The following is a 27,886-nucleotide window of genomic DNA, read 5'->3' on the forward strand; positions in this document are numbered from 1 at the left end:
TTTTTATGGCTGAGTAGTATTCCATTTTATGTACACAAACACACACACACATACTACATCTTCATTCATCTGTCGATGGACATTTAGGTTGCTTCCATGTCTTGGCTATTCTAAATAGCGCCAGTATGAACATTGGGGTGCATGTATCTTTTCTAATTAGAGTTTTTGTGTTTTGTGGATATATGCTCAGGAGTGAGATTGCTTCCTAGATCATATGGTAACTCTATTTTTGTAGTTTTTTAAGGAACCTCCATACTGCTCTCCATAGTGGCTACACCAGTTTACATTCCCACCAAAAATGTAGGAGGGGGCTTCCCTGGTGGCACAGTGGTTGAGAGTCCGCCTGCCGATGCAGGGGACATGGGTTCGTGCCCCAGTCCGGGAAGATCCCACATGCCGTGGAGCGGCTGGGCCCGTGAGCCATGGCCGCTGAGCCTGCGCGTCCGGAGCCTGTGCTCCACAACGGGAGAGGCCACAACAGTGAGACGTACCACAAAAAAAAAAGTGTAGGAGGGTTCCCTTTTCTCTGCATCCTCTCCAGCATTTATTATTTATAGACTTTTTGATGATGACCATTCTGACCAGTGTGAGATGATACCTCGTTATAGTTTCAATTTGCATTTCTGTAATGATTAGCAATGCTGAGCATCTTTTCATGTGTCTGTTAGTCATGTGAATGTCTTCTTTGGAGAAATGTCTATTGAGGTCTTCTGCCCATTTTTTGATTGGGTTGTTTCGGGGTTTTTTGTTGTTTTTTGGGGGTTTTTTGTGGTATGCGCGCCTCTCACTGCTGTGGCCTTTCCCGTTGCGGAGCATAGGCTCCGGACACTCAGGCTCAGCAGCCATGGCTCATGCGCCCAGCCGCTCCACGGCATGTGGGATCTTCCTGGACCGGGACACAAACCCGTGTCCCCTGCATCGGCAGGCAGACTCTCAACCACTGCGCCACCAGGGAAGCCCTTGTTTCGTTTTTTTATGTTAAGCTGTATGAGCTGTTTGTATATTGTAAAAATTAAGCCTTTGTCACTTACATTGTTTGCAAATATTTTCTTCCTGTCTGTAGGTTGTCTTTTCATTTTGTTTATGGTTTCCTTTGCTGTGCAAAAGCTTATAAGTTTTATTAGGTCCCATTTGTTTGTTTTTGGTTTCAGTTCCATTACTGTAGGAGACAGATCCAGAAAAATGTTGCTGTGATTCATGTCAGAGTGTTCTGCCTATGTTTTCCTCTAGGAGTTTTATGGTATCTGGTGTTACATTTAGATGTTAATCCATTATGACTTTATTTTTGTATGATGTTAGCGAATGTCCTAATTTCATTCTTTACATGTAGTTGTCCAGTTTTCCCAGCACCACTTATTGAAGAGACTAGCTTTTCTCCATTGTATATTCTTGCCTCTTTTGTCACATATTAATTGACCATAAGTGTGTGGGTTTATTTCTGGGCTCTCTATCCTGTTCCATTGATCTATGTGTCAGTTTTTGTGCCAGTACCGTACAGTTTTATTTACTGTAGCTTTGTAGTATAGTCTGAAGTCAGGGAGTGTGATTTTTCCATCTCCATTCTTCTTTCTCAAGATTGCTTTGACTATTCAGGGTCTTTTGTGTTTCCATACAAATTTTTAAATTATTGGTTCCAGTTCTTTGAAAAATGCCATTGGTAATTTGATAGGGATGGCATTGAATCTGTAGATCTCCTTCAGTAGTATTGTCATTTTAACAATACTGATTATTCCAATCCAAGAACACAGGATATCTTTCCACGTGTGTGTCGTCTTCAATTTCTTTCATCAACATCTTATAGTTTTCAGAGTATAGGTCCTTTGTCTCCTTAAGTAGGTTTATTCCTAGGTATTTTATTCTTTTTGATGCAATGCTAAATGGGATTGTTTTCTTAATTTCTCTTTCTGATAGTTTGTTGTTAGTGTACAGAAAGGCAACAGATTTCTGTGCATTAATTTTGTACCTACAACTTTACCGAATTCATTGATGAGCTCTAGTAGTTTTCTAGTGGTGTCTTTAGGATTTTCTACGTATAGTATCATGTCATCTGCAAACAGTGACAGATTTGCTTCTTCCTTTCCAGTTTGGATTCCTTTTATTTCTTTTTCTTCTCTGATTGTTGTGACTAGGACTTACAAAACTTCGTTGAATAAAAGTGGTGACAGTGGGCATCCTCGCCTTGTTCCTGATCTTAGAGGAAATGCTTTCAGCTTTTCACCATTGAGTATGATGTTAGCTGTGGGTTTGCCATATATGGTCTCTATTTTGTTGAAGTATGTTCCCTCTATGCCTACTTTCTGGGGAGTTTTTATCATGGATGGATGTTGAATTTTATCAAAAGCTTTTTCTGCATCTATTGAGATGATAATATGGCTTTTATTCTTCAGTTTGTTAGTATATATCACATTGATCAATTTGCAGATATTGAAAAGTCCTCGCACCCTTGGGATAAATCCCACTTGATCATGGTGTATGATGCTTTTAATGTATTGCTGGAGTCAGTTTGCTAGTATTTTGTTAAGGATTTTTGCATCTATATTCTTCAGTGATATTGGTCTGTAATTTCCTTTTTGTGTGATATTTTTGTCTGGTTCTGATATCAGGGTGATGGTGGCCTCATAGAATGAGTTTAGAAGTATTCCTTTTTCTGCAATTTTTTGGAATGGTTTCAGAAAGATAGGTGTTAACTTGTCTCTAAATGTTTGGTAGAATTTACCTGTGAAGCCATCTGGTCCTGGACTTTTGTTTGTTGGGAGTTTTTTAATTAATGATTCAATTTCAGTACTTGTAATTGGGCTGTTCATATTTTCTATTTCTTCCTGGTTCAGTCTTGGGAGATTGTACCTTTCTAGAAATTTATTCGTTTCTTCTAGGTTATCCATTTTATTGGCCTGTAGTTGCTCATACTAGTCTCTTATGATGCTTTGTATTTCTGTAGTATCAGTTGTAACTTCTCCTTTTTCATTTCTGATTTTATTGATTTGAGCTCTGTTTTTTTTTTTCTTGATGAATCTGGCTAAAGGTTTATCAATTTTGTTTTTCTTTTCAAAGAACTAGCTTTTAGTTTCATTGATCTTTTCTATTGTTAGTCTCTATTTCATCTATTTCTTCTCTGATCTTTATGATTTCTTTCCTTCTACTAACTTTGGGTTTTATTTGTTCTTCCTCTAGTTCCTTTAGGTGTAAGGTTAGATTGTTTATTTGAATTTTTGCTTGTTTCCTGAGGTAAGCTTGTATTGCTATAAACTTCCCTCTTAGAACTGCTTCTGCTGCGTCCCATGTGTATTGGATCATCCTGTTTTTGTTTTCACTTGTCTCTAGTATTTTTTGATTTCCTCTTTGATTTCTTCAGTGATACATTGGTTGTTTAGTAGCATATTGTTTAGCCTCCACGTGTTTGTGTTTTTGCAGTTTTTTCTTGTAGTTGATTTCTAGTCTCAGCATTGTGATCATAAAAGATGCTTGATATGATTTCAGTTTTCTAAAATTTACTGAGGCTTGTTTTGTAGCCTAGCATGTGATCTATCCTGGAGAATGTTCCATGTGCACTTGAAAAGAATGTGTATTTTGCTATTTTCAAATGGAATGGTGTGTGTATGTATATATATATATATATATATACCATTTAAGTCCAGTTGGTCTGATGTGTCATATAAGGCCTGTGTTTCCCTATTGATTTTCTGTCTGGATGATCTGTCCATTGATGTAAGTGGGGTGTTAAACTCTCCTAATATTATTGTGTTACTGTCAATTTCTCCTTTTATGTCTGTTAACATTTGCCTTACATATTGAGGTGCTCCTATGTTGGGTGCATATATATTTACAGTTGTTATATCTTCTTCTTAGATAGATCCCTTTATCATTATGTAATGTCCCTCTTTGTCTCTTGTAACAGTCTTTATTTTAAAGTCTGTTTTGTCTAGTATAAGTATTGCTACTCTGCATTTCTTTTGATATCCATTTGTGTGGAATACCTTTTTCCATGCCCTCACTTTCAGTCTGTAAGTGTCTCCAGATCTCATATGAGCCTCCTATAAGCAGCATATATATAGGTCTTGTTTTTGTATCTATTCAGCCACTCTGACTTTTGATTGGAGCATTAGTCAGTTTACTTTTAAGGTAATTATCAATATGTATGTTCTTACTGCCATTTTTTAAATTGTTTTGGATTTGTTTCCACAGGTCTTTTTTCCCCCCTTTTCTTCTTTTATTCTCTTTGATATGAAGACTATCAGTTATGTTTGGATTCCTTTTTCTTTTTTGTGTGTATATATATTATATTATAGATTTTTGGTTTGCAGTTACCATGAGGTTTTCATATAACAGTCTGTATATATACATGATTGTGTTAAGTTGCTGATCTCTCAATTTCAAATGCATTTTTAAAACCCTGCATACTGTTTTTTTTTAAATTTTTATTTATTTTTGGCTGTGTTGGGTCTTTGTTGCAGTGCGTGAGCTTTCTCTAGTTGCAGCGAGTGGGGCTACTCTTTGTTGCAGTGCGCAGGCTTCTCATTGTGGTGGCTTCTCTTGTGGAGCAGGGGCTCTAGGTGTGTGGGCTTCAGTAGTTGTGGCACACAGGCTCAGTAGTTGCAGCTCATGGGCTCTAGAGCGCAGGCTCAGTAGTTGTGGCACACGGGCTTAGTTGCTCCGCAGCATGTGGGATCTTCCCTGACCAGGGCTCGAGCCCATGTCCCCTGCATTGGCAGGCAGATTCTTAACCACTGTGCCACCAGGGAAGTCCCCTGCATACTGTTTTTGATATCATATTTTGCATCTAATTGTTTTGTGTATCCCTTAACTGCTTATTGTGGATACAGATGATTTTACGACTTTTGTCTTTTAACCTCCTTACTAGCTTTGTGTGAGGGTGATTTTCCTACCTTTACTTATTTTACCAGTGAATTTTTCACTTTGTAATTTTCTTGTTTCTAGTTGTGGTCTCCTTCTCGCTTAGAGAAATTCCTTTTAACATTTGTTGTAAAGCTGGTTTGGTGGTGATGAATTCTTTTAGCTTTTGCTTATCTGTAAAGCTTTTGATTTCTCCATCAAATCTGAATTAGAGCCTTGCTGGGTAGAGTATTCTTGGTTGTACGTTCTCCCCTTTCATCGCTTTAAATATATCATGCCACTCCCTTCTGGCCTGCAGAGGTTCTGCTGAAAAATCAGCTGATAGCCTTATGGGACTTCCGTTGTATGTTATTTGTTGCTTTTCCCTTGCTGCTTTTAATATTCTCTCTTTATCTTTAATTTTTGTAGTTTTGATTACAGTGTGTCTTGGTGTGTTCCTCTTTGAGTTAATCCTCTATGGGTCTCTCTGAACTTCCTGGACTTGGATGACCGTTTCCTTTCCCAAGTTAGGGAATTTTTCAGCTATTATATCTTCAAATATTTTCTCAGGCCCTTTTTCTCTCTCCTCTCCTTCTGGGACCCCTATAATGTGAATATTAGTGTGCTTGATGTTGTACTAGAGGTCTCTTAAACTGTCCTCATTTCTTTTCATTCTTCTTTTCTGTTCAGCAGCAGTGATCTCCACTACTCTGTCTTCCAGCTCACTGATCTGTTCTTCTGTATCATTTAGTCTACTATTGATTCCTTCTAGTGTATTTTTCATTTCAGTTATTGTATTCTTCATTTCTGTTTGCTTATTCTTTATATTTTCTAACTCTTTGTTAAAAACTTCTAGCTTCTCACTCTGTGCAGCCATTCTCTTCCCGAATTCTTTATCTTTACAATCATTACTCTGAACTCTTTCTCAGGTGGATCGCCTATCTCCATTTCACTTAGTTCTCCTTCTGGGGTTTTATCTTGTTCCTTTGTCTGGAACGTATTCCTCTACCCCCTCATTTTGTCTAAGTTGCTATTTGTATTTTTATGTATGTGGTAGGTTAGTTCTATTTCTCGACCTTGGAGAAGTGGCCGTCTGTGGGAGACGTTCTATGCATCCCAGCAGTGCACTCCCCTCTCGTCACCCAAGCTCTATGCTCTAGGCTGGTCTAGAGGCTTGTGCAGGCTTCTTGGTGGGAAGGGCCAGTGCCTGACCACTGGTGGGTGCAGCTAGGTTTTGGCCCTCTGGTGGGCAAGGCTGTGTCTGGGGGTGGCTATGGGCTCAGGAGGTCTTTAGGCAGCCTGTCTGCTGATGGGCAGGGCTGTGTTCCCACCCAGTTAGTTGTTTGTCCTGAGGCACCACAGCACTGGTGCCTGTAGGCTGTTGGGTGGGGCCAGGTCTTGGTGCTAAGGAGCCAAGATGGCAGTTGCCAGCAGCAGTGTTCATGCATTTGAACATTCCCCAATATGCCACTAGTGTTTATGTCCCCATAGTGAGCCACAGTCACCCCCCACCTCTCTCCAGGAGACCCTCCAAGACCAGCAGGTAGGTCTGGCCCAGGCTCCTATCAAATTACTGAGCTTGCCCTGGGTCCTGGTGCACATGAGATTTGGTGTGTGCCCTTCAAAAGTAAAGTCTCTATTTCCTCCAGTCCTAAGGGACTCCTGCAATTAAGCCCCGCTGGCCTTCAAAGCCTAATGCTCTGAGGGCTTGTTTTCCTGGTGCCGGACCCTCAGGCTGGGGAGCCTGACATGGGCCTCAAACTCTCACTCCTGTGGAAGAATCTCTGCAACATAATTTTTCTCCAGTTTGTGGGTTGCCCACCCAGGAGGTATGGGATTTGACTACATCGAGTGTCGCCCCCTCCTACTTGTCTTGTTGTGGTTCCTTCTTTATGTCTTTAGTTGTAGAAGATCTTTTCTAGTGAGTTCCAGTTATTTCCATCAATGGTTGTTCTGCAGATACTTGTGATTTTGGTGTGCTTGTGAGAGGAGGTGAGCTCAGGGTCTTTCTACTCTGCCATCTTGGCCGTTCTCCTGAAATCCAAGTTTTGATGTGAAATTTCACATCTAGGATGAGGGGGAGAAAACATGACTCTTGGCTAGACCTGGCCTATAGGCCACCAATTTGCAGCCTTTGTTTTAACCTGAAGTTTCTCCAGCTCATTTGACCACAGAACTCTTTGTCCCTAAAACACTTTTTGAGGAAATGCTACCACACGTCTCTAGCCTGCCCAATCCTTCGAGGTAGCCCCATCATAAGGTCCCTTCCTACACCTAGTCCTCCTTCCCTGCTCCAGTCCTCTGACCTAAAGTATGCTCCAGTTACTCTGGATGTGTGATAAATTACTCCAGCACTTGTGACTTAAAACAACAATATTTATTTTGCTCAAAAATCTGCAATTTGGGGGCTTCCTTGGTGGCGCTAGTGGTTGAGAGTCTGCCTGCCGATGCAGGGAACTCGGGTTCATGCCCCAGTCCAGGAAGATCCCACATGCCGCGGAGCGGCTGGACCCGTGAGCCATGGCGGCTGAGCCTGCACGTCCGGAGCCTGTGCTCCCAGCGGGAGAGGCCACAATGGTGAGAGGCCTGCCTACCATAAAAAAAAAAAAAAAAAAAAAAAAAATCTGCAATTTGGGTAGGGCTCAGAGAGGATGGCTCATCTTGGTTCCACTATGTGGCTTGAAGGCTGGTAGCAATGGCGAGGGGTTGGAATCATCTACAGGCACCCCCAGTCACATATCAGAAGGCTTACGCTGGTAGTCACCCGAAACCTTAGTGTGGTAGACGGCTAAAACACCTACAGGTGGCCTTTCTTTGAGGCCTGGGCTTCCTTCCAACATGATAGCTAGATTCCAAGGGTGAGTGGCTAGAGAGTAAAAGAGAGGCAGGCAGAAACTGTATCACCTTTTAGGATGTAGCCTTAAAAGTCACACCAGTTCACTTCCATTGCATTCTGTTTGTCAGGGCAAGTGTTCAAAGACAGGGCCACAGATTCCACCATTTAATGGAGTGTGGCAAAGTTCTGAAGAGGCTGGGGGACCAGAAACACCACTGTAGCCACTTTTGGAAGATGCAATCTGCCCTAAAAAGAAAGAATAAATATCTTGAATTCCAGATCTTTTGTTTACCAATAATAGGGTGATTTTGAGCAAGTAAGTTTATTTCTTTTTGCGATATTTATTCACCTTCTCTTGAATTGCAGTTACCTCTATTTTTATTTTATCATTGGACAGTGAGCTTCTTGAGAGTAGCATCAACATCTAGGTGTTTTGTTTAATATTTCTATGATGCAAGCACAAACATATAGTTTGGGTTTAGCAAATATTTCTAATGCCTTATTTTATAAAGCTGGTAGGGAGTTTCCTAGTGACTTTCCCCACTTGGAGACATGGCTAAAGGAGAAGAAACCCCTTTGGAACAGTCACATTGCTTGCAGTTCACTGTTATTCTGTGCCTGTCTCAGCCTAACCAGTGTTGTGGTTGGGCTGGCCCTTGTGTTTCTTACTATGATTGCAAGATGCCCTCAGCAATAACTATCAGGAAACTTTTAAAGAAAAATAAACGTTTATTACTTACAGGTCCTAGAAATTACATGGCACAACTGGGACCACACAGCAAAGTCACAGGTAGAGAGAAAGAACGCAAGCATGGGTCTAGGGTTGTCCTTTTATTGGGTTTGAGAGTGGGGGCCTAGGGTTTCAAGGGCCCACTCTTTATTGGTGAATTTAAAGCATAAGAGTGGGAATTTAATGCTCTGGAAGAGAAAAAAAAACAATCCTCCCAAATGGTCAGTTGTCAAAGAACTCTAAAACAAAGAAGGCTGGGACGTAAGGTGCAGGGGGGGCACAGCTTGGCCCTTTATCTAGTCTTGTAGCTAGCAATGTGTTTATTCGAGATAGCCAACTTTGAAGAGGATGCCATCTTTGAAGCGGGTGCCTCTTTGAAGTGGATACCTCGGCAATCAAAGCTGAAGTCGGGAGCTTGCTTTACAGGAAGAAAAGCTAACAGTCAGGGCTCACACTATAACTATCCACCTGACGCTTCCCTCCTCACATGACTTGTTGCATGGAACATGAGACAAGGCTCAAACCCAAGGGCCCTCCCCATCTCCCCAAGCCTGTGGTAAAGCAGCCCTGTAGTCTCCTGCCCTTAGCAGTCCAGAGAGCAGCCAGGAGACCTACAGGAAATAAGTAGCCTCTGAGAAACTGGCCTCACAAAACCTTACTCACAAAGCAGCAGCAAACAACAGGCTTAGTCTCCAAACCTCATTTCAGGGCACTTTTAGGGCAGTTCTTCATTATGAATGCAAATACCACTGGAGCTACAAACAGGATCATGTAAAATTCTGGCTCTGCAAAGGCGTTCATTTGCTAATGAATACCCTAAAAGCCCTTTCAAAAATGACCCCTGGGCTTCCCTGGTGGCGCAGTGGTTGAGAGTCCGCCTGCTGATGCAGGGGACGCGGGTTCGTGCCCCGGTCTGGGAAGATCCCACATGCCGCGGAGCAGCTGGGCCCGTGAGCCATGGCCGCTGAGCCTGCGCGTCCGGAGCCTGTGATCCGCATGGGAGAGGCCACAGCAGTGAGAGGCCCGCGTACCGCAAAAAAAAAAAAAAAAAAAAAAAAAAAATGACCCCTGCCCATATGGACCACAGGCTTTGTTCATTGTTCTTTAATACTCCATTCCTCCTTGCCACTTGCCAGGTGAAGAAGAATAGAAAGCAAAGAACAGGAAACTCTCTTAGATTCTCTGTTAGAAACGGCTCTTGGTTAGTCTGCTCAAGCTTTGTATTGCATTATCTCCAGCCTCCTGTGCCCGTTCCTCTCCTTCCCATCATTTCAACTTTTCCTCCCCACATTTCTGCAGCTAACAAGCTGGCATGTTGTTTGGTGAGAGCCTCAGGCTGTTTGCCCAGGTGCCTGCTAACATTGGCAGTGATGACCAACTCCATTATACAGGGAAGCGTATCTAACCCAGAGGCAACTGGAAAATCTCTGTTGAGTGCTAATACCAATATTTTTGTTTTTCAACACTTCTGAACCACACAGTTTACAGTTTGTGGGACTGCATCCTCTCTCTATCCTGGGAAATATTTTTTTTAATTTACAAATATAAAATAAAATTGCCAGTTCCTTAGCTCTTATGTTACAAATTCTAAGCACTTTACATACATTGCCTCACCTAATCCACACAACTGCTCTAAGAGACTTTTTACATTTTACAGACCAGGAAACTGAGTTAGAGAAGTGAAGTAAATTGCCAAAAGTCACGTGACAAGGAGCACAGCCAGGACTGCAGCCTGTTCTACCTGATGCCAAAGCCTGTCTGTTTCCTCCCCTATACTGTTTAGCTTGAGAAAGGTACATGCATGACAGATCCATTTCTTATCTCGTAGAGATTTTATTAATTTTGAACCCTCCTGTTTGATTCAATAAATCAATTCATTATTAACACTGCAAACAAAGACACTCAGGCTTGTAAGAGACCATAGAATTCGTTAGATCAAACTGACCTGTGAATCGTCTGTAGAGCACTCCTCACACTGGTCATTGTGTCCCTGAAGATTTCTAATGCTGGGGAGCCCATCCCTCTGAGGAAGAAGCAGCCCATTCTATTTTCAGGCAGCTTCATGTTGTGTTTGATAAAAATATGTCCCAGGCTTCCCTGGAGGCACAGTGGTTAAGAATCCGCCTGCCAATGCAGGGGACATGGGTTCAAGCCCTGGTCCGGGAAGATCCCACATGCTGCAGAGCAACTAAGCCTGTGCACCACAACTACTGAGCCTGTGCTCTAGATCCCACGAGCCACAACTACTGAGCCCACGTGCCACAACTACTGAAGCCCACGCGCCTAGAGCCCTGCTCCACAGCAAGAGAAGCCACCACAATGAGAAGCCTGCGCACCGCAACGAAAAGTAGCCCCCGCTCACTGCAACTAGAGAAAGCCTGCACGCAGCAATGAAGACCCAACACAGCCAAAAATAAATGCATAAAATAATAAATAAATTTATTTTTAAAAAATCTGTTACCCAGAACTGCCATCTATTCATCCTAATTCTGCTGTCTGCAAAAACAAGGCTAAACTGCTTGCTTTGCGCTCAGCGCCCCTCTGAGCCTTGCTTTACCAGGTGAATTGCTTCATAAACAGGCTTACTCCTGCCCATCCACTCTTGCCTGAAGAGACTCCAGTTTGTCAATGACCCTCACTACATGGGACACCCAGGACTACACCCAGAAGTCAAACTAATTCTGACCAATCAAAATTCTATCCTATCCCTTGGACCTAGAGATTATCATAATAAGTAAGCCAGACAAAGACAAATATCATATGATATCACTTATATGCAGAATCTTTAAAAAAAAATACAAATGAAGTTTTATCAGAGAGAGAAAATAAACTTATGGTTACCAAAGGGGAAAGAGGGAGGGAGGGATAAATTAGGAATTTGGGATTAACATATACACACTACCATATATAAAATAGATAACCAACAAAGACCTACTATATAGCACAGGGAACTATACTCAATATTTTGTAATAACCTATAAGGGAAAAGAATCTGAAAAAAAAAAAGCTATATATGTATGTCTAACTGAATCACTCTGCTGTACACCAGAAGCTAACACAACATTGTAAATCAACTGTACTTCAATTTTTTTTTATTAAGTTTGAAAAAAAATTCCATCCTTGATCAGGATGCTGCACATCTTTGATTGCAGCCTCAGGTCGAATATGTTCTTTGGGCAGCCACATGGAATCCTCAACTAACACTGAGCTGTCAGTCAACAAGTGATGTGAGTGGGGACATTTCAGCCACTCTTCACCAGCCTGGGCTACTAGAGCAATGAAAATTGTTAATTGTGGCAAGTACTTTATCCAAACTTGCATAGTGATTTTTCATTCCTCACCTTGCAAGGGATACTTTCTTTTCTTTTGCATATGCAGAATGGGTTGGTTGGTGGGTGGGTTTTTTCTTTTTAAGTTTTGATCCAGTGACAGTTGATCAGTGGATATCTAAAGCGGCAAAAGGAAAGTCAGACTCCTCACAAGCAGAATTGACATTTAATCTCACATAGATCAGTTCCTTCACAGCACAACCCCAGGATGTTTCTAAGCAACTTATGTTTGACCCACAAAATTGAAAGGAACTCTACTTAAACTCAAGATAACCAAAATAGACTGGTGAATGGGAGCTGATAATATGCTGCTATCCCTTAAAATTCCCTGGTTCTAAATTAAATTGCTTATTTTCTTATTCTTTATATTTTAATTAATATTTAATTTTGTCATGGTTCTTATAGAAATTTTTATATACTAGTTTTACAATCAAAAAGTGAAAGGAGGGCTTCCCTGGCGGCACAGAGGTTGAGAGTCTGCCTGCCGATGCAGGGGACACGGGTTCGTGCCTCTGTCCGGGAAGATCCCACATGCCACGGAGCGGCTGGGCCCGTGAGCCATGTCTGCTGAGCCTGCGCGTCCGGAGCCTGTGCTCCGCAATGGGAGAGGCCACAGCAGTGAGAGGCCCGCGTACCGCAAAAAAAAAAAAAAAAAAAGTGAAAGGAAAATGTCAAACATACTTTTAGAGAAATGTTTTAAAGTATATAATTTTTGGAGATCAGTGAACAGGCTAGAAGCCCCCTTCCAAAAAAAAAAGTGATCCTGTACTGTGATCTCCCTTCCCCCTTATTCTGATCTTCTGAGTTAATCTGCACAGACAAAGAAGTCTGAGCTATTATCGAATGAGCTCAGTCTTCTCACTTTACAAATGATAAAAAATAATGTACAGATGGGTTTAAATGACTTGCTCAAGTTCACAGGGACAATGGCAGCAGCTAGCACATACCTCTTTTCTTCGAAACCACTGATCGAGAATATGGGTATTGGAATTCAGAGCGGTAAGAGATTGCTGTAGTGTAGGGTCTTTGGAGAAAACGTCATGGAGGAATTGAAACTGAAAAGATGTAAGCTTATTTTAAGCAAATCTTACTTTTTCACTAAAATAATACATGCTAGCAATAGAAGATTTGGGAAATGCTGAAAAGTACAAGGGAAGGTGATGGGGCAAATTCCTCATAATCCCAACTCATGAACTCAGTACCATGGGTGCATTTCTCTATAGTCTTTTTTTCCTCACACATTACTTGTTTTCTATCATTGTGATCATACTACATATCAAGGAACATTATAAATCAAGGCCTATTCCATGTTGTAATAAACTCTTCATAAATTCCATTTTAATTGCCACATAACAGTCCATTTTTGCAATAATCTTCTTAACCTTGCTCTTATTTTTGAATAATTAGGCAGAAAGGAAAACTTTAACTGAAGAGGGGAAAGGTATCTAGAAGAGGGTATGTACTGATATATACAGAAAATTAAAACACCAAAATACTCACAGATGTGTATTTGAGCTTTGAGGTTATGGGTGATTTTTGTTTCATTCTTTATATTTTTCTCAATGGTACAAAAGCACTAGTACGCACACCTACTTTTACCGAGCATTTACCATGTGCTTTATGCCACAGACACACTTCCTCTTTTAGTCCTAATAATGACTAACCAAGACCACTAGTCTATCTTCATTTCAAGGATAAGGAGAATGCGACCTGGAGATATTAAAGGACTTGCAGAAGGCCAATGATGGAGCCAGAATTTGTTCCCAGGGTCATATGAGGAGAAAGTGTCTGTTCTTAACCACTATACTGCACAGCCCAAGTTTTTAATGAATATCTACCATTGTTATAATCAAAAAGCTATTTTAAAAATGAAAATGGATTGCAAATAATAGCTCGTTTCTGGTGTAAGCAGATAATTTATTACCTAGAGAGTGTAAAAAACAATCCACCAGCATCCCAGAACAGCTAAGAAAATCATCAATATGTAAAATCTCCTCAGTCATGTCTAAAATGTTTAAAATTCAAATATGTTTCAGGTTTCTCTGAAATTGATTAGGAATAGAAAAGAAGCAGTGTTAATTGCACTTACGTGAATGAAGACTGGATTCTGAGACCAGATGAAAATTGATTGTGCTAAAAGTAGTCTTCTGTAATTAAATGAAACTGTGCGATGCACTTTAATTAGTCAGCAGAACTTAGTGGTAACAGTCAGTCCTGGTGTATCTCATGAAATTAGGGCCTGACAGCTCCTCTTTTCACAGCAGTCTTATTTATTCATCTAACTGCTCTAATTTGAAACTGCAGGAAAGGTGACTTTTGTAATAGAGATGTACACATTACAAAATCTTCCTCATTATTTCATTCAAAAGACTTGTAATTGCTTTAGATGACAAGGAATCTCACTAAGGGAACTTAACTACCTTGGAAAGTACTTGAGGTCTTTGGCATTTCACATCACCCATCAGGGGGCTTCAGAAAGTCAGTAAACATTATAAAATTCACTTGATAGATTTCTCTGTTTCTATGCAGACAAGCTCAACCTGCATTTTTAAAAAGCTATTTAAGAAAGCGTCTCCTCAGTATCTAAATGTGCAGGTTTCCTGGTATTTTAAAAAGGAAAGATAATTTTTCTTTTTATTATTTTTTAACCTTTCTTAAATTATAAAAAAAAATACTTATAGAAAATTCAGGAAGTACAGAAGAGCAAAAAAAGTGAGAAAAACATCACCCGTCATCCCTTCATTCAAAGACAGATTACTCCTAACATGGTAGGATATCTCCTTCTAGTGTTTTATCTAGCTGTTGTATATCTGGGATCATTCTGTTGGCACAATTTGGTGTTCTACTAGAAAGACTCTTTGAAAAAGAAATTTTGAATATTATTCCTAACCTTAACCTGGGTAAGTGGTATCCATTCCATGGGCTTCTAGCATATCAGACACAGATTATCCAGATGCCTGCTGTCCTGAGCCTTTGTTGAGGGAAGGCCTCTACTGAAGGTACAGGACCCGTATCTGGGGTAGGAATGAGTACTCTGGACGTAATAAAGAAGGAGAACAAAAAGTACTATTTATTACTTAGTAGCCTGGGATTAATCACATTGGGCTGGCCCTTTTTCCCTGCATGTGTGTATTCAGAAGAAATAAGCTTATAATTATCATTCAGAGCAACTTTGAAGAAGAGGTGCCACCACAGAACAACCACCACCCAGGCATGAGGGTGGAGTAGAGGGTGAGACTGGGAGGATTAAAAGATAAAAGAACAACCTTTGATTGGATATCAACAAGTCACAGAATTTAGAATCACAGAAATTGAGATTTGCAGAGAAATTGGATCTCAGACTCAGGTGTTCAAGGAATACCCATCTCTTTGTTTTCTTTAAGGAAAATAAAGTGGTTTCCAAGCATCTCTTTTACCAAACCAGCAGGTAACAGTCTTAGGCACCAAATATGGAAGGCTTATGTGGTGCCAGAAAACAAGGACAGAGCCTCCATCCTCTTGTCTGTCATGCTGACTGCTAACAGCCAACCAAGCCCCAAGTGGTTCCTCAAAATCCAGTTTCTCTCTACTTCTCTGCCATATGAGGATCAGAGTTCCTAGCACACCCTCTGTCATCCTCTGGGAGGTTGGGCCAATTTGCCAGAGAAATACCTAAAACCTAAGCATCATCTCCCACTCCTCTCAGAACCCACCACCCTCCTTCTCTTTTCCTGCCCCTGCAAATTCCCCCTCCTCTCTTAAGTTCTTTATGATACTTGCCTCTTTTTCCTCCCCCACCCCCAGGACACCTCAAGTACTCTCTTCAGGCTTAGTAAACTAGAAGCCAACCAGGGACAGATCTTGAAGAAAAGTTCTGCCTCAGTCCAGGAACACATACTTCCCCTGAAGTAAAGGAGAGCTAATGGCCTGGTGTCCCTTTTGGAAGACTTGAAAGTTATAAAGAGGAAAACACAAAGCAGTATTTTTCAAAAGAATCATCCTGCCATAGAAAAGACCTTGAAGGGCTTCACTGGTGGCGCAGTGGTTGGGAATCCGCCTGCCAATGCAGGGAATGTGGGTTCGAGCCCTGGTCCGGGAAGATCCCACATGCTGCGGAGCAACTAAGCCCGTGAGCCACAACTACTGAGCCCACGTGCCACAACTACTGAGCCCACGTGCCACAACTACTGAAGCCCATGTGCCTAGAGCCCATGTTCGTCAACAAGAGAAGCCCGCGCACCACAACGAAGAGTAGCCCACTCTCGGTGCAACTAGAGAAAGTCAGCTCGCAGCAACCAAGACCCAAAATAGCCCAAAATAAATACATACGTACATACATACATACCTTGAAGAGGTCTCAGTCGAGTTCACGCCCAAAGCTGTTCTCCTTCATTCTTTAGCACCAGGAAGCCACGTTTGCCATAAGGTGATGAGCATGAGCTTAGAATCCAGACTGTGGTTCAGATCCTGTGCAATCCCAGCTTTATGACCATAACCTTCTAGACTCAGTTTTCTCCTAGCACAGTGCTTGGTACAAAGTAGGATCAACCAATGTTGCTTTCCCTTGTCCATGGCCAGCTACCCCCCCAAGTCACTGCCCAGCCAGTCCCAAAGCAGTTGCTCTAGTTCCTCATAGCCTAGGAGCAACTCTAGGAGAGACTGCCCTTCCTAAAGTGTGTGCCTGGTACCCACACTTGAAACTGTTCAAGGAATGGATTTATAGCTGAATTTGGTTTATGTGATCCTCGTTCCTCAGATGGTAACTATTTTCCTCCTGGAGAAAGTCGGAACTAATCTAGTTTGACACTTTGAGCACTGAGTGCCCTCCAGAAGCTCTTCAACCATGAGTATCATTGGATGTGGCCAGTTTGAACACTTTATTGCTCCTCAGAACTCATTTTTATCTATGAGGAAAACTGTCTCTCTGGAAATAAACCAAATTATATAGCATGTTCTTAAATCTATCTCTCTTCATTTTTCCTGTCTCCTAGTCAGATACAGAGTTTTGGGATAAGATGCAAGCAGAATGGGAAGAAATGGCCCGGAGGAACTGGATATCGGAGAACCAAGAAGCCCAGAACCAGGTTACAATCTCAGCTAGCGAGAAGGTGATCATTTTTCTTCTTACATATGCTGACCAGTTTTCTCAGCCTCTGTGGATCATATTTTTATAAATTAGTTGATAACTATTTTGTGAAAAAAATTAAGAATTAAACAATTTCATGTCAATCTGACCTATAAGAAATTCTGGCACGTGAAAACAGTGTAATCTTCCAATGCGTGAAGGCAGCAAAGCTGGAATGGAATACCCTTATTTTTTTTTATCAATGTTAAGACAGTTTGGCAGCCAACCAGACCTTGGCCAGTTACTGAACTAACACTGAGGGCGGGTTAGAACAAGAACTGGGCTAATCCCACAATGCCTGAGCCACGTCAGTAAGCTGACAGAAGTGATATCAGTGGGCAGGGGGGTAAAAAGGGGGGCTTAGGGCTGTATTTCACAGGTGGTCTTTATGCAGCTAGCAAAGAACTCAGTGGAAAAGATACACTTCACACAACCAGGTCAGGTCCCAAGGGGATTCCTCGGAGATATTCCCCTGAGAAGAGCCCCAGCAAATATGTGAGTACAGTCAGCAGCCAGTCCAATTACCCATGAAGTCCCAGTTGCTCTAGGATTTATGCTTTTAAAAGCACTTGGGAAAAAGAAAACACTTGAGAAATAAGTGTAAATGACTTGAAAGAAAGAGATGGAAAGATGGAATTTTCTTTCACAGGGGAAACATAAATATATAAAGGTTTATGTTATGTTTTTTGGTGGTAAAGGAATTCTCAGTCATACTCAGTTCTGGATACCTTCCATGTTATTTAGTTCAACCCAACAAATTTTACTGTTTGCTCTAGATACTGGGGACTGTGATGAATAGTCTCTGATCTTATGGGATTAGCAATCTATGTAGTCATTGAAATGTCTTTCTTCTTCCAGTATTCTCTGTCCCACAGTAGGTGAGGCAAAAATCTCATAAAATCAGATCAACCATCTCATTAAAACTAATTAGGTTAATTTTCCACAAAGAAATCGAGAGTGAGAAGAGAGAACATTGATGCAGAACATCAGTCTCTGGGCTGTAATCCATGCACCAGAGCTCCCCACTCCCAGGGCCCCATGTCCCTAACACCACTACATAAGCTGGTCATACCCTATGGATTTTGACAAAGAGTTTTGTCTTTCTAAGCACCTATGGAGAGTGAAGGTCTCCATTTGATGTATTCAAAGACCTTAGTAGCATCATCAGCAGACTAGCTTATTTGTATCTATCAAATTGGAAGGATTTTATGACAATAAACCTCTGCTACTAAGGTTGCAACAAATAATATCTCTGATACTTCTGATGAGAGTCTGTCAGGACATACTTTCTCAAAAACAATTCAGCTACATATATCAAGGGTCTCAAAATAGTTCATAGCCTTTAGCATAATAAATCCTTCTAGAAGTCTATCCTAAACTAAGGTAATAATCACATGCAGACAAAGATTTGAGCATGAGGCTTTCACTGTAGCTTTATTTATGATAACAACAACAGCAAAAAATTGGCAGTAACCTGAATGTCCATCAAGAGGATTGATTAAATTTTAGCATAATATAAATAATTTTAATAACTAAAATTAAGTGGGGCTTAAGCTACAAACCTGCATATATAGTATGAACTTATTTAACTTATATACTCAGAAAAATACTAGAAGATTATTTGTACATTCTGTATTGTTTAAATTTTTGCAATAAAATATCGTAACTTTAAAGCATACATTCTCAGTGGAGAGATACAGCCCCCCAATGGGACAAAAACTGGTTTGAGGAGTAGAAGGTGAAATAAATCTTAGATATTACAATGGTTTGTAGCCCTCCAAAGGGCCACTGTATATAAACAGATATGCAGTATGTGGTATTAACATTTCAAGGAAGTGAGTGGCAGCACTTAGCAAAAATACGTCCCAAAAGTCAGCATTTTAAAAATCTTATGGGGAAATGGCTAAAACAAAAAGAACAAAAGAAATGCCAGAAGGAAGACAAACTCCAGAATATTAGCAGTGATCATATTTAAGTCATGACATTATAGGTAACTTTTTGTTTCTTTTCATATTATTCGATAACAAAATAAGATTATCTAACATTTACACAATGAAAATGTACCACAGTCAAAATAAGGGGAAAAAGAGCAATTTATACTTAATTGAAATTAATCAAATAACTTAAATAAAATTAATTGAATTCAAATTAAAAAAGAACTGACTGAATATAACAATGAAGAGTGAAATCAATGGATCTGTGTTGGCCCCTCTGTGTTGTAGGGATATTACTTTCACACTGAAAACCCCTTCAAGGACTGGCCTGGAGCATTTGAAGAAGGCTTAAAAAGGCTGAAGGAAGGGGACCTGCCAGTTACCATCCTGTTCATGGAGGCAGCAATTCTTCAGGACCCTGGAGATGCAGAGGTGTCATTTCCCTTCATCCTGCCGGGCTTGGAAAGGGGTGGACAGAGGGTGACAGAGAGTTCTGCTAGGTGGCATTTTCATCAAGTAAAGTTTCCCAAAGGAGTTAACGTGGCTAAGCCTGATATGTGTTTGAAAGTTACAAATAGGTACCTATTTTCTAACCAAATCTGCAGTGTCTACAGTGCCCAAAAATAAAAGGTGGAGACAAGAAACAAAAAACCAAAACTGCCAACCTAGAGGCTCAGCAGTAGTTTTCATGGGGCAGAGTATGATTTTGTCTGGGTCTAGAGCCATACCACATCTCACCCTTGATTTACTCACTCAGCATTTATTGAGCACATATTGTGTCCCGAGAATTGTGCCAGGCATTGGCTTAAATTTTGTTTTTTTATAAATTTATTTATTTATTTTTATTTTTGGCTGCATTGGGTCTTCGTTGCAGTGCACGGGCTTCTCATTGAGGTGGCTTCTCTTATTGCAGAGCATGGGCTCTAGGCACCTGGGCTTCAGCAGTTGTGGCTCGTGGGCTTAGTTGCTCTGCGGCATGTGGGATCTTCCCGGAGCAGGGTTCGAACCCGTGTGCCCTGCATTGGCAGGCAGGTTCTTAACCACTGCGCCACCAGGGAAGTCCTAAAATATTGAAGAGGTAGAAAAAAATGGACCAGTTGAAAGGACACGTTTGTGATCTATCTGGAAGACAAGTAAATAAATCAATGTAGTATAATAAATGCAGTGTCAGAGTACGCACAGGAGAGCCGAGAGCAAGGGTTCTGACCCAGCCTTCCCCTCCAAGTGAATCCAAAGCTGAATTTTGAGGGAGAGAGGATTAAAAACTGCAGGGGAGTCCAGCTGTTTTTAAGAGGGAATGGTTTGTGGGTGGGCAGAGGGACAGGAAACATTGGATCCATGGTGAGAAGGGGAGGAGACAGTGGCAGGAGAGGGGGGAAGAAGAGGTAGCCAAGAGTTGAACTTCATCCTGAAAGCCATGGGGAACCACTATGGGACACGATCAGATTCACATGTTAGAAAAGCCCCTTTCTCTGAGACATGAAGGGTGAGTGGAGATGGAGACTGGGAGACACCAAAGAGGCTTCTGCAATTTTATTTTGGTCCACTAATTTTCCCAAACTGCAAAGGCCTGTAATAAGACACTGGCAGGTATCAAATCTTCTTTTTTAGTTTGTAATTTTCAGGAAACATCTTATAGGGGGATATTCCCAGAGGAATTTGCAGAAATGTATTATATGCGCAGCGCTGAGAATGCAGTACGGAACAGTGCTTAAGCCTCTGGGCTCTGCTATCCTAACCACGTGGGTTCAAATCCCTGCTCTACCACTTGTTAGCCATGAGCCACGCGATCTGGGACCAGCCATTTAAACCCTCTAAGGTTCAGTTTCCTCACATGTAAAATGGAAATCACAATTATAACTATCTCATTGGGTGTCGTGAGGATAAGTTCATACAAATAAAATGCCCAGTTTAATGCCTGGCACATCAATGTTTAGCCTTTATCATTATTATTGTTTGTACTTAGTTTGTATAGAAAGAACAAGTAAACTAATTATTGATACTACTTAAAGCACCTAGTATCTTGTTAGTCAAAATGTTGACAGTGAAATGAGATTGAATTGAGAGTTGGAATTCTGAACCAAAATATTGGTATTTTTAAAAGATCTAAGTATCAATGTAGAAGAGAAAGTCATTGCGTTAAGAGGAAACTACAACCCTCCCAACAAAATAGTGTCATCTTACATTTCTAAGTGCTATGTGTTTTCATATATATTATATCATTTGACGCAACAACCCTGGGAAGTTTAATAAAAAGGTATACATTATTATCCCAGGTTCATAACTGAGAAAATGGGACACTTGGTAACTGATGGATCCTAGACCAGGACCCAGGGCTTCTCAATCGATGGAGAGCCCAACGCTAAGATAATGGACGATCTGTGAATGGTAAAAATGACACCACACCCAAAGGCTAGGAAGATGCCCCCAGAGAAAGACTGTTTCATCAATCTTTTCTTAAGAAGCATTCTAAGATGTATGAAAGGTGAAATCAAATTAGAAGCTGCTCTGTATATGTTTGAAAGATTTAAAAGAATCACTGATATTCTGGGGGTAGAAATACTTAGTATTTTTTTATGAGTTTATATGGTATGTGTAATAATAACCCATGAGGGAAAAAGCCGATACAATTTTTACAGGACTTTAAGATGACTCCCTATGTTTTCATAGAGTTCTGTTTTAAAATGTTCATAGCATTGCTTCTCAAAGAAGAGAGTTATGCAAATCTTTTAAAATTCCTAAGACTCTGATACACCCCCAGCAAATCTGAGGACAATGTGTGTAATGAGAGGTTTTGTTGATGCGTATTGCACTTGTAATGGTGTAAGAAGTACTGTTCTTATAAGTATACAAGTAGAAATATTTTATATTAAAAATTTTCATTCCAGATGTGGAAAAAGTTATGTTTGAAGATATTCTTCACATTATTGACCATTGCAAAGGATTAGAAACAACGTAGAGGAACAAGGGAATTGGTTGAGGGAATAATGGGATATCTGTTTAACAAAATTTAAATTAAAAAATATAAGGGAGATTTTATAAAAACATGAAAGTGCTGATAATGTAATATAAAGTGTAAATGTAGACTATAAAATTATATATACATTATATTGCATTTTATATGTGTTTTCTGCTTTTTAACAATGATAATATTAAGTGGTGAACACATTGTAGCGGGGTGCATTTTGTTTCCCCTAGTTCCTAAATTTCCTGTTACCTCTTATAATAACTGCTTAACTTTCATTTATACAAACTAATTCTATTTTGTACATCTTCAGGTTCCTTATTGTAAACTTTAGACTATTTAGCTACATTTCTGAGTTATTTTTCTACCTCTTTTCCTGATAGATGCATCGTTTTATATATTTATCTTTTGATTTTAAGATACCTAATATCATGAAATCTCAGAAACTCAGAGGTTTCCATGAGCCACAGGAGAGAATAAATAGTTAGAGTTTGTAAATAATGACAGAGAATCTTGACCCAGATGTCACAAGAGAGTTTGAATGAAGAAATGCATGTGATGTTTTTCCCTTTTACAAGACTCTCACAACCGAGACAGGCTGCTCTGCACAGAGGGATCTGTCACATTTAAACGAACCAACTAAAGCACATGAGTGATTCTGCTTACTCTTGTAATGTTGACATCAGTTGTTTTTTGTAGGCATGGCAGTTCCTCGGGATAACCCAGGCAGAGAATGAAAATGAGCAAGCAGCTATTGTCGCCCTCCAGAGGTAGATGAAGCTAAGTGCAAAATCATGGGCCTGATGGACACTTCTTAATGGACTTCTGTGGTTTCAGATTTGTCCTTTGACCCTTAAGTACACTGTAAAAATGTGACCAGGATAAGTGCCAAGATGCCACATATTGCTTCCATTTAGCTCTGGAATACAATTTATGAAGACATCATGTTCTTAAATTGCAGTGTTTTACCAACTACAAATTGGCCTTCATTGGCACAAAAGAGTCTACGTCAAAAGCAGTCAGTCATAAAGTAGACTCGTTGAATCAATAGTTCTTTTTAGCTTTCTAGCCTTTTGTGGCATCTGAAAGTTTTCTTCAGGAAAAACATACTCAAAATAATCTCAATGTAATTTTAGCTCCATGTGTCTATGGAGAATCTCCTGAGATAGTTTCAGCATCCTGAGCCCCTGACTAAAGTTCTAGACCACTTTGGTGGGTGTAGAATCACATCTTACTTGATTAGAGCCCCTATTTAAACCCTGGGAAAATAGCCCCTACCAAATAGACTTTCCCCTTCCCTACTCTTTCTTATAAATAAATAAATGTATATTTATTATACATCCATATATATGTAATCTCTTCCTAAAGAACTGATATAGGTTCTGTCTAGGGCTTGCTAAGCAAAGTCTTATCCACAGATCACCAGCATCGTCATCACCTGGGAGCTTGTCGTACCTGCACAACCTCAGGCTGCCCCCACCCCCAGGCCTATTAGATCAGAATCTGCATTTTACCAGATCCCCAGATGATTCTCATGCACATCAAAATTTGAAAAGCCCTTGCCAGCGGCCAGTGGGGTAGCATGAGGGGGAGCAGCTGTAGCCAGTGCCTCCTAAACCCACATTAGTAGTTGAAACATGGGGAATTTCCCTCTCCTTTATGAAACACTGTACAGTCTTCCATTTCTTAACATCCAAATTTAGTTCAAGTCAGTTTGCTTTGTGGACAAGATACATTTAATATGTTGATAGTAGATCGGCATTAAGATAGTGATATTCCCTACTTCTCATTAGATTAATTACTAATAAATTATATGCAGGATTAGCCTCATTTTCTATTGTTTTTAAACCACTTCATAAAAATTACCAAATCTAGCACTAATCAGGCTGAGTTTTAACTTTCTTAAAAATATGCAGAGGTCCCAATTTTCATGTAGATAAATACGGTATTTCCAGAGACAACATAAACTTAGCAATGTTTTTGCACCATTTAATTGAGACCTCCAATTTTCTAAAGAACTGTTCAGACTCTGGCTCCAAAAAAAATCTGAAATTGGCTTTTATTTTGCCTTCTTTCAGGTGCTTAGAATTGCAGCCCAACAACCTGAAAGCTTTGATGGCTTTGGCTGTGAGCTACACTAACACCGGACATCAGCAGGATGCCTGTGAAGCTTTAAAAAATTGGATTAAGCAAAATCCAAAGTACAAATACCTTGTGAAGAGCAAGAAGGGGTCTCCAGGCCTCACCCGGCGGATGTCAAAGTCTCCCGTTGATAGGTATCCTTCTCATTAAATTACATCCGTGTACACAATCACCTTCAGGGCAACTAATGAGCCTCGGTCCCCACCACCACCCATTTCAGGATGGTTTGTAGGACAGCATTCTGCTGGAAGAGCAGCACTGACCACAAAGATTGATGCCGAGACCAGAGCCAAACTTTGGGCAAATGACCTACATTGTGGACACTCCCAGACGTTTATCTGAGTACTGTATTTCAAAGCCAAATGCTCTGGACATATAATTAACCTAAAATAAGTTATAATAAATACCAATGTGCCAAGTTTTGTAAAGCCTGAGAATTAGGTGTGGGGAAAAAGGAAAGTCCTTTCTTCTGGGAATTTTGTTTCTATCAGCAATAAATCATGATGTTAAATTCTCACTCAAGCCTTAGTAAACTTAGCCCTGGGGTTTTCTACATTGTCATCATAGGGTCCATGGAACTCTCCTCATCAAGACCTTACTTAGCACAGTCTTATCTGTGTACAACAACATATTTCGTGAAAATCAGCAGGTATTTTTTAACCTACAATATTAATAGTCCTCTCATTAAGCTAAGATATTTTAAGCAAGATTTTTCCAGTCTGTTCCCCTGAAACAGCAAACATACTAGTAAGTCACTTATGTTCAGACTATTTGGATTACAAATCTAACTTGTTTCCCTTGTAGCTCTGTTCTGGAAGGAGTGAAGGAATTATATCTAGAAGCTGCCCACCAAAATGGAGATATGATCGACCCAGACCTACAGACAGGTCTGGGGGTACTGTTCCACCTGAGGGGAGAATTTAATAGAGCAATAGATGCATTTAATGCTGCCTTAACTGTTCGGCCAGAGGTAAGTGCACAGCAAGAAACCATAAGATTCTCTGTTAAAAATAAGTTTTCACGGGCTACGTTTTGTGCATTTCTGCGGCACTTTATTTCCCTGCATCCAGTGGTTTAAAGTGATCAGTACTGATATGCTACAGTGGCTGTTAATACTTAGATACCTAAAATAGAAACATGATTTGCCTGACAGCATCAAATAGTAGCTGCTCTTTGATGAATGAAAGTCATTTCAGAGGGTTGTCCATAAAGATTTTTGAGTAATTCACCTGTCATGGTCCTTGTCCATGAGCATTGGATACAGTTTTAGCTATCATCTTTCAGCAGGGAACAGGGGAATACTCTGTCATTGTGGCTTCTAGGGGTTGTTAGAGAGCTCTAATTTTGTCATCAGGACTATTCATTATGGAACCGCCTCGGGGCCACCTTGGCAAACGGAGACCGCAGCGAGGAAGCCGTGGAGGCCTACACACGAGCGCTGGAGATTCAGCCAGGCTTCATCCGGTCCAGATACAACCTGGGGATAAGCTGCATCAACCTGGGCGCCTACAGGTGAAGTATGGCAGCAGGCTAACAACCAAGAGCCACGCTCAGGGCTGAGGTTAAATAATCTGAAAGGTGGTTTCCCAGTAAAAATACCTCCTTTTGTAATCTCCTCTTGTTAAGAGTAAGTTTCAAACCTTCAGATCCATCATTGGGGCATCTTGTGAAATGTACATTCCCAGGCCCCTCTCCCAGAGATTTTGATTGATTGGGGCTTAGGATAAGTCATCTGCATTTTTAACACCCCCAAGGGCAACTCTTTGAGAAACATGAGCAGTTCAACCCTTCATTTCCCAGGTAAGGAAGAAAAGAACCGTGGCGGGGTGGGAACGAGGGAACCCAGCAGAATGACTCAAGAGGGTCTCAAGGCCAGTTTTTGGCAAAGCACAACCAAGAATTCAGGTTTTCTAAACCAGGGGTCCCCAACCCCCGGGCCGCAGACCAGTATGGGTCCGCAGCCTGTAAGGAACCGGGCCACACAGCAGGAGGTGTGTGGTGGGTGAGCGAGAGCGAAGCTTCATCTGCTGCCCCCATCACCCGCGTCACCGCCCGCGTCACCGCCCGCGTCACCGCCATCTCCCCACCCCCGGCTGTGGAAAAATTGTCTTCTACGGAGCTGGTCCCTGGTGCCAAAAAGGTGGGGGACCGCTGTTCTAAACCTAATTTACCAGTAAAGTTAGTTATTAAAAGAAAAAGGAACAGATTTTTAAATGGTGGGTTTAGAGTTTGAAATGTCTTTCTCCTCCTCTTTTGACCTCCTCATTATCATTCAGGTCTATATCCTCTGTCTGTTCCCCATCAACACGGACCATAAATGACCAAAAGTTTGGGTGATTTTTTTCTTCTTTCTTTTCCTATTTTTTTCTATTTTCTAAACCAGGTATTACTTTCATAATTGGAAAAAAAAAAGAGAAATTAATGTTAGTTTTAAACTCCACAAAAAATGTAAACCCTTTCTCATTCTCAGAAAGAGCCAGGCTCTTAGGATCAGACAGATTTGGGTTCAAATCATAGCTCTGCCATTTACTGGTTTTATAACTCTGGGCATATAACTTTGAGCCTCAATTTCTTCACTTGCATAAAAACAAAGAGGTAATAGTATCTATCTTGCAGGATTTTTTTTTTTTTTTTTTTAGTAAATTTATTTATTTTTGGCTGCACTGGGTCTTCGTTGCTGTGCACGGGCTTTCTCTAGTTGCTGCGAGCGGGGGCTACTCTTTGTTGCGGTGCGCGGGCTTCTCTTGTTGCAGAGCACGGGCTGTAGGCACGTGGGCTTCAGTAGCTGTGGCTCGAAGGCTCTAGAGCGCAAGCTCAGTAGTTGTGGCACACAGGCTTAGTTGCTCCGCGGCATGTGGGATCTTCCCGGACCAGGGCTCGAACCCGTGTCCCCTGCATTGGCAGGTGGATTCTTAACCACTGTGCCACTGGGGAATCCCCCTTGCAGGATTATTGTGCAGGTTAAATGTAATTGCCTAGCACAGAGCAGATGCTCAATACCTAGTAGGCACTATTATTATGAGTGTTACCATTGCCATCATCATCATGATTATTATTATTATTTAGATAAGTCATGAGAGAGCTGCATAACTGGATTGCAGTCTTTTGACATCTGAAGAACTGCTGTCTCTGAACTGCGTTAGAGCATTGTGCCACTGGCAAATATTGAAGCTTTAGAAACTAGTTGCTGCACTTATACTCAAAGGATCTTAGAAAGAACATTAGTCACTGGATTACACTCTGTCTTCTATGAGGATCTTAGGTCAAAACCAAGAATAGCTGAGTGATTCCTGAGCAGCAGGTTTGTTTTATTTTGTGGATGTTGTGAAATGTGCCACTGCAGAGGCCCTCTCTTTACCGCAGCTCCACAAAGGGCCGGAGTCAAATCTGTGCTGTCCGTTCCATATACTAGCTTCATTCCTGGCTCTGTCTGATTTCCCTAACCTGATGTTATCTTTACTACCTTTATTCACTGACTAGGTTGGTTCTTATGTACTTTATGACACCTTAGGCCCTTCTTTTGGAGCAAGGAGAGATGTAAATAAATACATATGTACACATAGACATATTGAGTTCACTAAAGGAGGCCTTTTTAAAACAAAATCGAAGTATAGTTGATTTACAATGTTGTGTTAGTTTCTAGTGTACAGCAAAGTAATTCAGATATATATTTTTTCAGATTCTTTTCCATTATAGTTTATTACAAGATATTGAGTATAGTTCCCTGTGCTGTACAGTAAATCCTTGTTGTTTATCTATTTTATATATAGAGTGTGTATCTATTAATCCCAAACTCCTAATTTATCTCTCCCCCACGTTTCCCCTTTGGTAGCCATAAGTTTGTTTTCTGTGTCTTGTGAGTCAGTTTCTGTTTGGTAAGCAAGTTCATTTGTATCATTTTTTTTAGATTCCATAAATAAGTGATATCATATATTTGTCTTTCTCTGACTGACTTACTTTACTTAGTATGATAATCTCTAGGTCCATCCATGTTGCTGCAAATGGCGCTATTTCGT

General features: G+C 40.7%; 1 protein-coding gene across 2 annotated transcripts in view; it reads left to right on the forward strand.

Annotated features, from left to right (window-relative positions):
- PEX5L (peroxisomal biogenesis factor 5 like) overlaps nucleotides 1–27,886 on the forward strand; it is a 114,674-nt gene that overhangs the window by 73,091 nt on the left and 13,697 nt on the right. For both annotated transcript variants that reach the window (XM_022571549.3, XM_089910811.1), the window contains 6 exons: nucleotides 16,696–16,812; nucleotides 19,052–19,195; nucleotides 22,428–22,498; nucleotides 23,807–24,004; nucleotides 24,675–24,840; nucleotides 25,225–25,382. In XM_022571549.3, coding sequence (XP_022427257.2) covers nucleotides 16,696–16,812; nucleotides 19,052–19,195; nucleotides 22,428–22,498; nucleotides 23,807–24,004; nucleotides 24,675–24,840; nucleotides 25,225–25,382 — 854 coding nt within the window. The remainder of the gene's footprint in view (nucleotides 1–16,695; nucleotides 16,813–19,051; nucleotides 19,196–22,427; nucleotides 22,499–23,806; nucleotides 24,005–24,674; nucleotides 24,841–25,224; nucleotides 25,383–27,886) is intronic.

The sequence above is a fragment of the Delphinapterus leucas genome, chromosome 4 (genome assembly GCF_059928025.1).
Source record: "Delphinapterus leucas isolate spDelLeu-1000000601 "Yukka" chromosome 4, BTC_Dleu_Yukka2, whole genome shotgun sequence".
Taxonomy (NCBI): domain Eukaryota; kingdom Metazoa; phylum Chordata; class Mammalia; order Artiodactyla; family Monodontidae; genus Delphinapterus; species Delphinapterus leucas.